General features: G+C 34.7%; 1 protein-coding gene across 1 annotated transcript in view; it reads left to right on the top strand.

Moving 5' to 3' along the window:
* PAK2 (p21 (RAC1) activated kinase 2) overlaps nt 1-17,272 on the top strand; it is a 78,080-nt gene that overhangs the window by 54,936 nt on the left and 5,872 nt on the right. Inside the window, exons 9-13 of the mRNA XM_011386376.2 lie at nt 364-412; nt 887-999; nt 2,113-2,230; nt 4,205-4,304; nt 6,335-6,531. Coding sequence (XP_011384678.1) covers nt 364-412; nt 887-999; nt 2,113-2,230; nt 4,205-4,304; nt 6,335-6,531 — 577 coding nt within the window. The remainder of the gene's footprint in view (nt 1-363; nt 413-886; nt 1,000-2,112; nt 2,231-4,204; nt 4,305-6,334; nt 6,532-17,272) is intronic.

The raw sequence follows: 17,272 nt of genomic DNA, 5'->3' as shown, positions 1-17,272 counted from the left end.
TAAAAATTATGTTAACTATATCCTGTAGAGATACACACCTGTGCCCTTTATAGTTAAAGTATAAAGAAATGCATGAAACTGATGCACATCAAATATAGAATAAACACCAAATACAGTTTACTTTTAGGAGGAGGATGCCTTTGGAAAGGACGCACAAGAACGTAACAAGTTTTGGCCACAAAGATTGCCTCATTTTCTTATTTTTTTCCCTTTTTGTTTTTGCTTTTTACTCCTGTTAAAGATAGTAAATCTGAAATGTTCAATCCTTTTATAGTTGTTCTAAGTATAAAGTCTTTGGCTGTTATGAATGACAGTGATTTAGAAACTTTAAAAATCTGGTTTTATCTCCCCCCACCCCCCCAGGGCTTCTGGAACAGTTTTCACTGCTACGGATGTGGCATTGGGACAAGAGGTAGCTACTTTTTCATACTTCTGGGTGTTAACTATTAGCTTTTAGTATAAGAAGAAACTAGATAAACCTGTGAATAATTAATAGTAATATTTTTCAGTAGAATATATTGAAAAAATCACTCTAATTTTTTAGCCCCTGTTAAGGGGGAAAAAAGAGTTATGCTTTGTTTCATAAATAAGCAAATATTTTAAAAATTATTTTCCCATGCTTGGAATGAAAGAATTAATTCCTGGCACTGGGCTAACTTTGGGTTTGTTTAATCAGCTTCAAGAGAAATCTAAAAATATTTGGGCTCTGTATATTACTACAAGTGTTGTGCCTAGGCAGTGTGGAAATAAAAGTGCTACCTATGAGTAAATTATTTCATTATGTAACATGTATACAGTAAATTAAATTATTAAGTGATCAGTATTTGTAATTTTTTAAGAGAATTGAGATACTTGTTCTGATTTTGTTTTTCTGTTTCCATCATAGGTTGCTATCAAACAGATTAATTTACAAAAACAGCCAAAGAAGGAATTGATCATTAATGAGATTCTGGTGATGAAAGAATTAAAGAATCCCAACATAGTTAACTTCTTGGACAGGTAAGTGTGAATATTGCTAAAGCATTGGGACAAAAATGTGGAAATTTTAAGTTTCATGGTTTGGGGAGATAGCCACTTCACTTAGACCAAAGTAGGATGTGAGTTTTGAAAAGTAAGCTTGAGGAGGAGGAGAGGTAAAAATAGGGCATTACAGTTTAACAGGTTCTTTTTCTACATAGATATCACTTGGCAAGTGAGAGAAGGCAGTTAAATGAAGAACATTGCTTCTATGCTCATATTAATTACAAATGATCAGAAGCAGAAACATTAAGGGAAGGTTGGCTGTAATTCATATCTCTATTGAGAGGTGATTGGCCACACAGTTTTTAAGCTTTTAGATCAATTTTTATTTAGATGCTTTAATGAGCAAAAAATATGTCTATCAAAACCTCAGTTAGTTCAGGAATTTGTTAAAAAGCAGAATAGAAAATTATGAATATTACAACTATGTATATTTTGCAAAGCAATTACATGTGAATGAAAGAATAGTAGAAAATAAATGAAAATTATAATAGTGATTGTATTGGAGATAGAGGATTATGGGTGATTTTATTTCCATATTTAAATTTGATTTGAATGGGAAACGATAGCCCATTTTAGACTATAGCCCTAGTTATGGGACCATGTTCACAGAAAGAAACTTTCTAGGTACATTTCCCTGCTTTTAAAAATAATATTTTAAGTCAATATAGCGTGGTGGTTAAGATTAACCATAAGCTTTGGAATCAGTTATATTTGCTTCAGATTCTGGTTCTGTCACTTACCAGCTATTTGACCTTGGATTAGTAACTTTTCTAAGCGTCTGTCTCTTCATCTATAAAGCAGGACAAATAATTCCTACCCTACAGGGTTATTTTAATTGGAATAATCTGTGTACACACTCAAGTTACAATTATGGGCAAACTATAAAGTGATTCAGGAAAATCATAATGACCCTCAGTTATTTTTCTGTACTGTTAACATAGCAGCTTTCAAGTTTTCTTTCTAGCTCTCAAAGCTGCCAGCTTTCTAGTTTTGTTATTAGGGTGCCTAACATTTGAATTTTTCATCATAGAATGCCATGTGTTTAGAAAAAATAGAAATGTGAGTGTATTTTGTGTGTTCTTTTCTTAGTTACTTGGTAGGAGATGAATTGTTCGTAGTAATGGAGTACCTTGCGGGAGGATCACTTACTGATGTTGTCACAGAAACCTGTATGGATGAAGCACAGATTGCTGCTGTATGCAGAGAGGTGAGTTTGTTCCCTTTTTGGTAAGTTATAATGATGTGAGTGATTAGCAGGAGATGAAAAAAGGGAAAGTTTTTTTGCACAGTTTAATTTTTATTGTGTGAGATAATAAAAACTTTCTCTGTACATATTCTCTGCAAATTTTCTCCATACCATTTCATCCTACATGAGAGTTTTCAGTGCTTTCCTTCATGTGTAAGATAATTCTAGGATGAACTATGGACCTTTGAAGAGCCCAGTTCACAAGTGAATTTCAGTGGGGGCGATCATTATAATTCATCATCCAAACAAGATGCTTTCGAGAGTGAAAGCGGGGAGCCATTAAAAATACACCACTCAGCAGTTGAAAGAGGACTGTCTCAAGCTAAGCTGGACACACGCTCACCTTAAGTATTAATAGATCTGTTTCTGACTTGATTCATATCATTGAATGTGAAGAAACTGGTTGTTTCTTGATAGTCATTAATGAATTGCTAGACATACTGTTTGCTTAAGCCAGTAAATTCGGCCAAATTGCCTATGTCTAAGCCAAAAATGAGTCTTCCTTCTTCCTCCTAATCTTTTTCTACAGATGAGACTTAGGTTAATGATTTGCTCATTGTCACTGAAACTGTGATACTACTTTTGAATATCCTAGGAATTATTGTTACAAAGGACAAAATTGTAAAAGTTCTTAAGACTGTTGTTTTCTCTATGATTTGGCTTTCAACATTTTTATGGTGATATGTAGGTGAATTATAAACTTTGTTTGTGTAAGAACAACACATGACGTTTTCTTTTTTAGCTTTTATTAAGGTGTTAAAAAAGTATTCTTTGAAAATTTTAATTCTGAATTAGTTTCACCTTTGAACTTTTGTTAATAGTTATGAACATGATAGTTTAATAATATAATATCCCTTAACAAAAAATGTTGGTTACTTAAAAGCTAATAAAACTTAACCAGACTTTATCTATTTTATTTCATTTGTTTTTCTAATAATTTTTTATAATTGTTATAAAAATTATTTTAGGAGTTCTTCTAATTGTGACAAGTTTTAGTTTATTTGTACAAGTATTTTTCTGGGTATTTTTTTTTTTAGGAATCTGTTTAAATGCTTGGTAAATGTAGTGTAATATATAGTTTATCTGTTTTTTTCCCCTTGAATGAATAGTAGAATATTTTGAATGAGATTTTTACTTGTTTATAATAATGTACAGACTTTTCTCTTCATTCTACTCTGATGGAGATAAGAAGTAAAAAAAATTTTCCAAGTTTACAATTTATACTCAGTTTATATTTAAAAACATAGGAGCCAAGGAGTTTTTCCTCACTTTGGACTCGGTGCTTTCTAAAACATGCATAAGAGAAAATAAAGTTATTCCTTTATCATTGGTATTTGTGTTGTGCATATAGCTTTATGTAAAATCTACCATAGAAGAAGAAGTGAAGAAAACATCTTATATCACATTGATGAACAGCTGGATGGAACCAGAGCACGCAGGATCTTAGCTATTTTTCAGTGGCACATCGATTGGACTTGAGTATCTTAATATGGGAATAATCACAAGTTTATCCTTTACTTTTGAAATGATTTCTTGAGAGCCTTGTGCATGTTTACCAAGTGCTGCATACCTTTAGGCATTTCAACCTGAAAAGGCCTACAAATTATATAGACCCACCCATTTTATAAGTGAGAACATTGAAGACTGAAGATATTCTTAATGTTTTAAATAATCCATGGCAGAGGTAGGACTAGATAAGGTATAATTTAATGATTATCTCTGGGAAAGGCCAGAGGGTGGGACATAGGATATCTAAGTAATTAAGGTGTCTTATATTTATAACTTTATACATGAGAGTATGTTTTTTCTTTATAAATGTAGGTGTTGGCATGTCTTGGATACTAGAAGCAGTGTTCAGGCCATATATACAGTATGTGAACCTCCCTTAGACTTTTCAGAGACTGTTTCATTGATTGGTATTTTTCTTCTGTTCAGTGTTTACAGGCATTGGAGTTTTTACATGCTAATCAAGTGATCCACAGAGACATCAAAAGTGACAACGTGCTTTTGGGGATGGAAGGATCAGTTAAACTTAGTGAGTCACAAATGAACAGATAACATATATTTGTTATTTATTATAATTTTCTGCCTTTTTAAAAAAAACCACTATTAATATTTGTATGACAGTATATGAAGAGAGAGAGAGAAACACAACTAGACAGCTTGTGTTTAAATAGCACATCGCTATACTTGCTGAATAATTTTAGGTGAATTACTTAATCTCTTTGTGTCCATTTTCTAATTTGTATGATAAGGAAAATAATAGTACCCATCTCAAAGAATTCTTCTGAGGATTAAAAATGGAAAATGCTGAGGAACAGTACTTGGGACTGTCATAATGTTGGTACTTTCTTCCAACGATAAACTTGAATTCGTCTCTGCTATCTATTAGGGTAGATTTTTCTCATACTGTTCAGCTTTCTTTGGATTTGGCAGAGCGTGGCCTAATCAGGGGAGGGCTATATAACCCTGACCTTGGAGAGGACAAGGAAGAAAACCCATGTAAACCTCTTTTCCTAATTATCTTTTGTATCAGACATGGTAGAATCATGAAAAAAAAATCCTAGGTTCCTTTCCCTCTTCTAGCTGTGTCTCAGTTCCAACCATGCCCTCTTGTAGGATTTAAGAAGAACTTCTACCGAGGTTTATCCAACTATGCAAAACTCAAGGCATCTCTGGATCAAGAACTCTGCTAGAGTTTGGCTCCTTTTTCAACATTTCTTTTTAAAGATATATTCTCCAAAAGTTATTCAGCCACAAGAAAAGGGATCTAGGCTCTTCAGATGGTCAAAATATAAAATTACTAATGTTAATCTTAGTAGGCAATGGACATTCTCATCTATTTTTAGTGGGCACATATAAACTAAATTAGACTTTTTTGGATAATATTTAATCCTGGCTCTTTCACTTACTAGATGAATGATCATGGGTAAGTTATCTAAAAAAGAAAAATATGTGTATGCCTCAGTTTTCCCATTTTAAAAACAAGAATAATAATAAAAATATATCTATCTCATAGAGTTATCATGAGGATTAAATACGTTAATTCTTATTAAGTACTTGGAACAGTATCTGGTTTTTTATAAGTACTCATTTTAGCTATAAATGTGATTTGACCTAACAATTACTCTTTTGGATTTTCTCCTGTAGAATTACTGAACATATATGCACAAGTACATAGATGTTCTCTGCATCATTGTAAAGAAAAACCAAAACTATCTTAAATGTCTAGTAGTATGGGAATGGTTAAATAAGTTATGATATTTTTATATTCTGTCATATTATGTAGTAGTAATGAGATAGATCAATTTTTAATATGGAAAAGTCTCTAAAAATAGATTGATTTAAAAAACAGTTTACAAAACATCCTAATTAGGTAAAGTAAACCATGTGGTTTGTAAATATTATTTGTATGTAAATACATAGCAAAAAACCTAAAGCTTTACAAACCAAATATTAACAGTAGTTACATGTGGAACACAATGGGTTTAACAGTAGAAGTGGGGAAAAAACTCTGTATTCTTATTCTTACTTTCCCACTAAATTAACAGTACTAAACTAGGCATTCTGCTCCTCAGTTATAAAACGAGGTAGTTAGAGTAGAGTAATGGTGGTAAGCACCTTGTAAGTACAGTTGCAGTTAAATGTGTTCTTTTTCCTAGAATCTGGTAAGTCAGATGCTTAATAGTCCTAGCTTCTGTTTATTTTCTTCAAAAGTAGTTACCATTTCCTGATCTTTGATTCACAGCATTTAGTTTTGGTGTCTACCTTTGGTGACTTTTTTCCAGACCTTTTCAACTTTATTGAAATTTTTAGGATGGAATTAATTATTTAGAATAAAAGACTTGATAATTTTTCCCTCTTGGGAATTAAAAGCAAACAAGTGAGAATATGGAAATACATCATCAAACTATTTGTAAACCTATTGTGGTTGACTTTATTAATACTGTTAAAAAGCAAGAGGCTGAATAGTGAAATGGAATTAATTAAGTCATCTAAAGTGAAAGCTTACATAAAACCACCCATGAACACTATTAACTCTAGATGTTTTGTTTTGTTTTTTAGCTGACTTTGGTTTCTGTGCCCAGATCACCCCTGAGCAGAGCAAGCGAAGTACCATGGTTGGCACACCATACTGGATGGCACCAGAGGTGGTTACACGGAAAGCTTATGGCCCTAAAGTGGACATATGGTCTCTGGGTATCATGGCTATTGAGATGGTAGAAGGAGAGCCTCCATACCTCAATGAAAATCCCTTGAGGGTAAGACCAATTAAACACCTGCTTTACTTTAAGAAAAATACTTTTTCTTAAAACATTTATTTAGAACTTGCTTGTGCTAAGCATGGGCCAAGAATTTAGGATGCAAAGTTGATAAAACCTGGTTTCTGCTCTTACTCTGCATCTAAATATCATGTGCTTCTGGGTTGAGTTGAATGTGATAGGTAAAGAGTTTTCAGATTTTTAATAAGCTGAATGGTTTTTAATTTTGCACATAAGTAAGAATTTCCTCACTTTTCTGCAGAGCTAAGGGTCCCTAGATATACCCTTCAGGTTATCAACTTTGAACCTTGGCCTCTGGTACCCCCAGGTACAGAGAAGAGGAAAGCAAGATCACATCTGTGAGAAAGCTGTGTAGATGGCAATGTTAAAGCTCGTATTCAGACAAAAGAGTAAGGGTCCTGAGATACAGATGAGGTCAGTAGACTTTAAAAAATTGAATATTCAGCAGCTGAGGGTGGAGAGTTGGGGATCCCTCCCTGTCTCCCTCCCTTTTTACCTTCCTTTTTCCTTCCTTCTTTCCCTCCTTCCTTCCTTCCCTTCCTTCCTTTTATTTGTTTATCTTTTTTCTTTTACTTCTACTTTTAAATAACCATATACGGATAAATTTCACACCTCCAATAATTACTCTAATCAAAAAGATAAACAATAAGTTGGTGAGAATATGGAGAAATTGGAACCCTCGTGCATTGCTAGTGGAAAGGTAAAATGGTACATGCAGTGTTTGAAAAACAATTTGAGAGTTCCTGTAAAAGTTAACATAGAGTTACCATATAATCTAGCAATTCCACTGCTGGTTTATACCCAAGAGAATTAAAAGCTTATATCCACACAAAAGCTTTGTATATACACAAATATTGATAGTATTATTCATAATACTCAAAAGTAGAAACAATGCAAATGTCTATCACTTGATGAATGAATAAACAAAAGTGGTATAGCCATACAATGGAATGTTTTTAGCCATGATAAAAGAAATGAAGTATAGGTACAGACAACATTGAACCTTGAGAGCATTATGTTAAGTGAAAGAAGTCAAACACAAAAGATCGCATATTGTATGATTTAATGTACATTCAATTCTTGTTCGTAAGAGTTAGGTTCTATAAACTCGAAAACACCGAGTTAATACTGAACCGCTGCTTCTAGGGGAAATCCAGGATTAGGTTTCTGCAAGCCTCTGATCACATTTTTGTCAACTGATCAATATACAATCTTGCTTTATGTGTGTTTCTGTTTAAAGATACTTTATTTAACACATATTTGTTGATTCAGTAACATTGAACTCATGGCCAACAGTACCATAACTCATACCTGAATGAAGCTTATCAAACACTTGTATATTCTCCATAAGACACATCACAACCTTTTTGCATTTAGGGATGCTAGGCAGCACTTCAGCACTATGCTTTTCACCTGTGCATATATCTCTACAAATAACCACAAAAGCACTGAGAGTTTCAGTTTTGGAGTTGCAAATAAATTTTAGTGAGTAGATGAATTCCCATATATGGAATTCAAGTAATGATCTAAATGAGGACTGCTTATAAATCTATAGAATAGACAGGAGATTAGTGGTTTCCAGGGACTGAGAAGAGGTGGGAATGAGAAGTAACTAATGATGCACATGGATGTTCTTTTGGAAGGATAAAAATGTTCTGAAGTTAGATAGTGGTGATGGTTATACAACTTTGTGGATATGCTAAACACTGAATTGCACACTTGAAAAGGTTGATTTTTATAGTATGTGCATAATATCTCAATACAGCAATTATTTTCAAAAGAGTTTTTAAAGTACTATATAAGACTACAGACTTATTGCCAGAAATGTTTTTAAAAATTTTTTTCAAAATAAATCGGACATGCTATAAAATGAGCTAGAGACCAAAGTAATGAGTATGTGTAAGAGGTACCCTATTTGGATAGCATGAGTTTTAATTCTATTTTTCCTGAATGTTTTTCATCTTCTTGAAAAATCCCAGTTCAAATGAGCAGTTAAATGTACTTTTATAAAGGATATTAATTTTTGAACACTTTTCAGAACAATTTTTTAAACTTTCTAATTTCATTCAGTTCAGTAAATATCAATCCAAGTATCTGCTCTGTATCAGGCACTGTTCAAGGAGCTGTGTAAAAAAACCAACAAAAAATAAAAATAAAAGAACCAATAAAATTTCTGCCCTCATAGAAGGAGGAGAGAAACAATCATATGAATAAGAATAATATGTAATAGGGGTGGCTCCGTAGTGTAGTGGTTGGCACATCTGCTTTACACACAGAAGGTCCTGGGTTCGCGCCCCAGATGGAGCCATGGACCATACCCCAGATGCACCAGGCCTCCCAGGTGCGCCTAAAGTGCCAGGCCCTGGGTACACCAGGCCCCGTTGTGCTAGGCCTCCTGGGTGTGCCAGGCCCTGGGTGTGCACCCCGATTGCGTGGGAGGAGACACCCCGCCTTCAGAGATCCAGTTCTTAAGGGGAGACGGTAACATCCGTAGGTCAGGGGTGGAAGGGGGCGGAATTAAAGAGAAGAGAAAAGAAAAGAATAATATGTAATATATTAAATGATGAACTCTAAGTACTGGGACTGGTAAGCAGGGAGTCAAGAATGTTCAGTTTCAGAAGAGTAGGGAGAGCTTTAGTGAGTTGATATTTGAACACAGGATATAAGAGAATGATACTTACCTAAGAGAAGAGCATTTCAGTCAGAAGGAACAGCACATGCAGAGGCCCTAAAGCAGGAGCATTCTTGATGTATTTTAACAATACATCATTAAAGATTGTCATTAAAGATTGCAGAATTGTTACCATTCAGTGAGCACACAGCAGGAAATAAAAAGGTATATCAGTCGAAGTGAGGCCAGATTGTGTCATGCCTTATTAGGCCTTTGTAAGAATTATGGTTTCTACACAGGTAAAATGGGGAAACCGTTGGACAGTTTTGAGCAGAGAGGTGAAATGGTCTTAGGTATATTTTAACAGGATTACAGTCTGCTTTGTTGTGAAGAGACTCTGAAGGGAGACGCAGAAGCAAGAAAACCAGTTAGGAGGCTCTTGCAATAATCCAGGCAAGAAGCAATGGTAGCTTAGAGTAGGTTGGTATCAGTGGAAGTAGGAAAAGGTTGTTGGATTCTAGATATATTTTGAAAGAGAGAGAGAAATGACCACAAGAGTTTGACCTAAGCAACTGCAATGACGAAGTTACAATTCACCTTAACTGAAATGGGGAAAGCTGCAGGTAGTGTATAGGGGGTGTGCAGGTGGCAGCTGAGAGATCAGAGATAGCATTTCAACATATTTAGACATATTAAGTTTGAGATGTCTATTAAGACATCCAAGTGGATATGTTGAATAGGTTGTTGGGTATGCAAGTCCAGGCTAAAGATAAAATTGAGATTTGTTAACTATAAAAATTATTTAAAGTTATGAGACTAGATAGGATCACTGTGTCAAGTGGGCATAGACAGACAATAGAAGAGATTCAGCTTGTACCCTGAGGCATTCCATGGCTAAGAGTTGATGTGGCAGACCAGCAAAGGAGACTGAGAAGGAATGGCCAGAGGAGTAGATAAAAAACCAAATAAACATATGCCCCAGAATCTTCGTGCAAAAAGTAAGGGAGAAACCAGCTTGTCAGAAACAGTTATGTCAAGTAATATGAGGACTGAGACTTGATATTTGGAGTTGGCAGTGTGGATATAATTGGTAAAAACTTGACAAGTGGAAACTTCTGCTTCCTGTCAAGATAGTATAACAGGGACCAGATTAACCCCCTACTAGAATATATGAAACAGTGGTTTTCAAAACACTGGACATCAGACAATGAAGAACAGTGATCTCCAAAAGTGGGAAAGGCATGAGGTGAGCCCTATGATTGCTCCAGCTTAATATCTTATGAGAGTTTCCAGGTCATGCACGGGGAGCAGAATCCAGGGTGGGACACAGTGGACTCCTTGAGTTGAGGAGATGGGTTAAGAGTATAGGGAAACCAAGGCAGCTGGAGTTAACAAGACACAAAGAAAAAAGAGAGGAGGAAGCCTCGCAAAGACAAGACTCTGGAGACTTTAGGAAAATCCCCATTGAGCATTGAACAGAGATTGGCACTCCTGTGTGAAGAATCTACCCAAGGCCAGGAATATAACCTTGTGCTAAGATTGGAGAGAACAGTGTCTGGTGCTCACACAGCTGGGAATAGTGCCTACTTCTGTCAGCCACAGTGGAAAACATTGTAATTCATAGGATATTGAATAGGGGTGATAGGAAATAATTACCCCTAGACTACATGCTGCTGTGGTCCCACCTAACAAATCTTAAAAACAAGACCCAAAGGGATCAGCTCCAAAGTAACCATGTCCCAGAACAGAGCTCAAGAATATTTATAGGAGTACAGATATATCCAGCACCCAAATATCCAGAGTTTATCAAGCAAGCAAAAGAGCAAGAAAATTAAAACCCATGAGGAGAAAAATCCATCCATTGAAACTGAACCAGAACTGACACAAATAAAAATTAGCGTAAAAGTTAATTAAAACAATTTTTTTACCTGCATTCCAGATGTTAAAAGAGTTAAGTGGAGACATTTGAAAGATATATTAAAAAAATAAAAAATAAAAAAAAAATAAACTTACAGATACAAACTATATTGTTTGAAATTGGATTAATGCCAGATTATACATTGTAGAAAAAATGATTGATGATTTAACGATCAGACGTAGTAATAGAATCTACCCAAAATGAAACACAGAAGAAGAAATGAAATTTTTGAAAAATGAGATAGCAACAGTGAGCTGAGAGACAGCTTCCAAGTGTTCCAAATACATGTGTAATGAAGTTTTGACAGAAGTATCGGTCAACTAAGAATCCTACGGCCAAGAAATATTTTTAAAAAACTAAGATGAAGTAAAGATTTTTTCAAACATATAAAAGTTGAAAGAATTTACCACCAGCAGTTCTACACTCTAAGAAATAATAAAGAAAAAGTTTAAAGCAGAAAATACAGCAGTGTGGCTTCACACGAAGGATTGAAGAGCACTAAAAATAGTAACTAAGTGTGTGAATATATAAGATTTTTTTTTCCTTGTATAGGGATCTTTAAAAGATAAAACTTTAAATAATAATATCAGTGGAAGGAGAAAAAGAATGTGTATAAATAAAATGACAACAAAAGCATAAGGCTGAGGGGGATAATCATAAGATCTTTATACTCTGTGTGAAGTGGCATAGTATTGTGATAGTCATAACAGCTGAAAGGTGTATGCTGTATAAACGGTTAAGCAACCACTAAAATAGTGAAAGAGTTACACCTAATAAAACTCAATTAACGAAGTAAATGGAATCATAAGTAATACCAAATTAAAGAAAAAAAAGCCCACACTCATGGGGGGTATGGTATTTCAAAGGGACACAGGGGCCAAAATGAAAGAGCTTCAGTGGCCAAAGTGCAACAGTTTGAACAACAAAATAAAATAGTATGAAGTCCATATAAGTGAATAAATAAATGGGACAGAAGAGAAATTTCTCATTCAGAAGAATTCCAAATAGTTGATGTAGGTGTTCCACCCCTAACTCTTGACTCCTTAAATGTAGGCTGCACGTAGCAACTTTCTTCTCGAGAGCACAGTGTGAAAAGGGGAGAAAAAGGTAGAGAAAAAAATCAACTGACAGTAGAGAAACCTGACGAACACTACCTCAGCCAGGTGATAAGTTGAACATAATTCTAAATCATATTGATGGTATGTACCTTTCATATGATGCAATGAAAATGGCACTGTAACTCTGATCTTCCTCCCCCAAACCCATAACTGTCTAACTGAGAAAAACATCGAATTTCAATAGAAGGGCATCCTACAATATAATACTTGACCAGTACTCCTTCAAACTGTCAGTGTCATCAAAAGGAAAGGAAGATCTGAGAAAATTGTCACCGCCAAGAGGAACCTAAGGAAACATAACAAATAAACGTAATGTATAGTATCCTGGAACAGAAACAGGAGGATGGGAAATCAGGAAATCTAGGGTGAATGCGCTTAGGGTCCTTAATGAAGTTAATGATGCTGGTCAGCAGGGGTATATTTTTTTCTTCCATCATACTTAGTTGCATAGGTACAGGCGAAGAGTAGGCATCGTTTTAACTATGTTTTGCCATCTGAATGTTGCAAAACATAAGAGGCTCGAAGAAATGATCATGTGAAAGGAATGATGGACACTGGAAGATCAGTGGAATTTATTTAGGTCCAGTGGAGTCAAAGGATTGCTGGCGTTAGGGTGCTAGGAGTGAAAAAATTAGGAAAAAGAGTGCAACTGAGATCTGAGAGTTGCAGTTATTGGTACTGGTAGGTATAGGATATGACAGGGGGTGTATGTGGCTGAGGTAGGCTAAAGGTCAAGAATATTGCAAAAGAGGTAGTCAAGGAGCTATAACAGCATCTTTGTAGCTATCGAAAGCACGATGAATTATGAGTAATGTTAGCGAGGATAACTGTTTTTGGTAGATGCTTGAAACAGGGAAAGGTAGATAGGTTTGAAAGCCCAAGAGTTATAGAGAAAGAGGGAAATAGAGACCTCAAGGAGGCAATGAAAAGCCAAAAGAACACTCTCGCCTCCAAGACCATACAGAAGTGTGAGAGAGAAAAAAACTAGCAATAGAGAGTGCTGTGGATCAGGCAGAATCCTCATGGGAGAGCCAGGCCTAAGTAAATAAAGTATGGAGAATGTTTGAGAAAGGGAAGGGAGTGATATATAAAAAATTAAAGCTAGAAAGGGGAATGTGCAGAGTTACATGGGCATTAGAATGGTGGAGCTGAGAGACTTATGGGAATCATGGGATGTTTATAATCACTAACGTAAGTGGAGATGGAGTGTACTTGGATTTATTCCAAAATAGAAGATTAAATGTTTGCAGAGGAGGAGTGCTTGTTTTTATGAAGTTCTCTATTAATCCCTTCTGGTAGAAGTATTGAAGCTTAAAACAATATTCTCATCTCAACTTGAAATTAATTGCTATCAGATAATTATTTATTTATTTATTTATTTTAGAAAAGAATAAAATTTTTAAATGAAAATTTGGGGGTAAATGTTATGTAAAAAGAAGCGAACTTAAGTGACAAGAAAATGGGCATGCTCGTATACTGATGATTAGAATGTTGATTGATATCCTTTTTTTTAATGGCGTTTTGGCAATATAGCCAAAACTTTAAATAATTCAGTAGAAATTCTAGGTGACCTCGCATTTGGTGATGTTTTTAGATGCCACATCAAAAGCATGACCCATGAAAGAATAAATCTGGCTTCGTTAAAATTGGAATCATCTCTGAGAAACACACTATTAAGAGAAAGAAAAGACAAGTCACAAACTAAAAGAAAATATTTGCAAAACAACCTATCTGATAAAAGAATGTTATCCAAAATATACAAAGAACTCTTGAAACTCAACAATAGGAAATAAACAACCCAATTTTAAAATGGGCAAAAGATCTGTACACAGCTCACCAAAGAAGATACACAAATAAGCATGATGAAAGGATGTCCAACATATACCATTAGGGAACTGCCAATTAAAACGAGATACCACTACATACCTATTCAAATGGCCTTAAATCCAAAAAACTGACAATACCAAATGCCAGTGAGGATTTGGAACCATAGGAACTCATTCATTGCTGGTGAGAATGCAAAATGGTAGAGTCAGTTTGGAAGACAATTAGGCAGTTTCCTACAAAACTAAACATACTCTTAACATATGATTCAGAATTGTGCTCATTAGCCTTTGATAAGATACAGCATCTATTTTTTATCAAAAAACAACAAAATTGGTATAGAAGGAAAGTATCTCAACATAGTAAAAGCCATATATGTCACACCCTCAGCCAACATTATACTTAATGGTGAAAAACTAAAAACCTTCCCTCTAAGATCAGGAACAAGACAAGGCTGTCCACTATCCCCACTGTTAATCAATATAACATTGGAGTTCCTAGCAAGAGAAAGATATAAAAGGCATCCAAATAGGAAACGAAGTCAAATTGTCACTATTTGTGGATATGATCCTCTGTATAGAAAATCATAAAACCCGAAAGAGTCCACAAGAACACTACTAAAAACAAGAAGCAAATATAGTAAAGTTTTTGGATGCAAAATCAATGTTCAAAAATCCGTAGCGTTCTTATACTCTAATAATGAAGTGTCAAAAGAAGTGGAAAAAATAATTCCTTTTGCAATTGTAACAAAAAGAATAACATACTTGGGAATAAATCTAACAAAAAATGTGAAAGACCTATATAATGAAAACTGTAAGACCCTATTAAAAGAAATCGAAGAAGACACAAAGAAATAGAAAGTTATTTGTGTTCTTGGATTGGAAGAATCAACATAGTTTAAATTACCTTATTATCTAAAGCATTATATAGATTTAATGCAATCCCCATCAAAATCCCATTGGCATTTTTTTAATGAAATAGAACAAAAAATCATCAGATTAGAATGGAAACACAAAAGACTCCGAGTTGCCAAAGCCATCTGGAGAAAAAAGAACAAGTCTGGAGGCATCACTCTTCCCGACTTCAAATTATACTTCAAAGCGACAATAATCAAAACAGCATGGTATTGGCAGCAAAACAGACACACGGACCAGTGGACCAGAATCGAGAGTCCAGAAGTAAACCCATGTTTATATGGGCAAATAATTTTCGACAAAAAAGCCAAAAACATAACAATGGAGAAAGGAAAGCCTCTTCAATAAATGGTGCTGGGAAAACTAGAAAGCCACCTGCAAAAAAATGAAACTAGACTGTTGTCTATCAAAATGGATTAAGGACCTCAATATTAGACCTGAAACAATAAATTGCATAGAAGAGAACATAGGAACTAAATTCATGGACTTTGGACTTAAAGAGGATTTTATGAATTTGACTTCAAAGGCAAGGGAAGTAAAAGCAAAAATAAATGAATGGGACTACATCAAACTATAAAGTTTTGTTTGTTTGTTTTGTTTTTGTTTTTGTTTTTTAAGGAAAAGCACAGCAAGTGAAACTGTCAACAAGGTAAAGAGACAACCATCCGATAAGGGCCGAATATACAAAGAACTCATACAACTAAAGAACAATAAAAAAAAACAAACGATCTAATCCAAAAATGGGCAGAGGATCTGAACAGACACTTCTCCCTAGAAGACATACAAATGGCCGACAAACATGAAAAGATGCCCAACATCGCTAGCTATTAGGGAAATGCAAATCAAAACCACAATGAGATACCATCTTACACCTGTTAGGATAGCTGTTATCAATAGGACAAGTAATAACAAGTGTTGAAGAGGATGCAGAGAAAAAGGAACCCTCATATACTGCTGATGGGACTGCACACTGGTACAGCCACTATGGAAAACAGTATGGAGGTTCCTTAAAATTCTAAGAATTGATCTACCATATGATCCAGCAATCCCCTTTCCTGGGTATTTACCCCAAAGACTTGAAAACATATATCTGAAAAGATATTTGCACACCAACATTCATAGCATTATTCACAGAGGCCAGGACATGGAAGCAACCGAGTGTCCTACAATAGATGATTGGCTAAAGAAGCTGTGGTACATATATACAATGGAATATTACTCAGCCGTATGAAGAGATAAAGTACTGCTATTTGCGACAACATGGATGGACCTCAAGATAATCATGCTAAGCAAAATAAGCCAGACAGACAAAGTCGAAAACCACATGATATCACTTATATGTGGGATATAAACCTAAAAGCAACAAACAGGACAAACAGACTCATGGACATGGACAATAGACTAGTGGTTACCAGAGGGGAGAGGGGAAGTAGATGGGGTAAAGGGGTTCAAAATATGGTGACAGAAAGGAATCTATGAGAGGTGAACACACAATGCAATATATATATATATATCTTACTGTTAAAGTGTACACCTGAAACTTACTGGATTTCATTAACCAATGTTACCATAATAAATAATAATTTTTAAAAATGTGACTATAAGTGTAAAATCCACAAATTTCCAAAGACAGCCTAAAGAAAGAACATGATATTTTATTAATGATTTTAATGTTAATTACATGTTGAAATGATAATATTTTAGATTAAATAAGACATTAAAATTTTTTTAAAATTGTGCTCATTATTTACCAAACTGAGTTGAAAACTTATGTCCATATAAGACCTACACAGAAATGTTTATAGTATCTTTATTCATAATTGCCCCAAATTGGAAGCAACCAAAATGTGAAATGTATAAATAATACTGTATTTTTAAAAGTGGATATAAATATTCCATGGAATGTTATGCAATAACATTAAAAAGATAAAAAGAAATGAGCTATCAAACCACAAAAAGACTTGGAAGAATCTTACATGTATATTGCTTAGTGAAAGAATCCAGTCTCAGAAGGCTACATACTGTAATTCCAGCTATAGATAGTAAAAAAGATCAGTGGTTGCCAGGGGCTCAGGACTGTGGGGATGATGAATTGGTGGAGCACAGGGGATTTTTTTAGGGCAGTAAAATTATTCTGTATGATACTATAATGATAGATACATAGAGATATGTATGCATTTATCAAAATCTATAGACGCGTACAATACAAAGAATGACCCCTAATGTAAACTGTAGACTTTTGTTTAATGAAAGTGTATCAGTATTGGTCCATCACTTGTAACAAGTGTACACTACTAATGTAAGATATTGATACTAGGGGAAACGAGAGGGGATG

Source organism: Pteropus vampyrus, unplaced genomic scaffold, assembly GCF_000151845.1.
Source record: "Pteropus vampyrus isolate Shadow unplaced genomic scaffold, Pvam_2.0 Scaffold1327, whole genome shotgun sequence".
NCBI lineage: Eukaryota > Metazoa > Chordata > Mammalia > Chiroptera > Pteropodidae > Pteropus > Pteropus vampyrus.
This window is presented reverse-complemented; position numbering and strand designations above follow the sequence as displayed.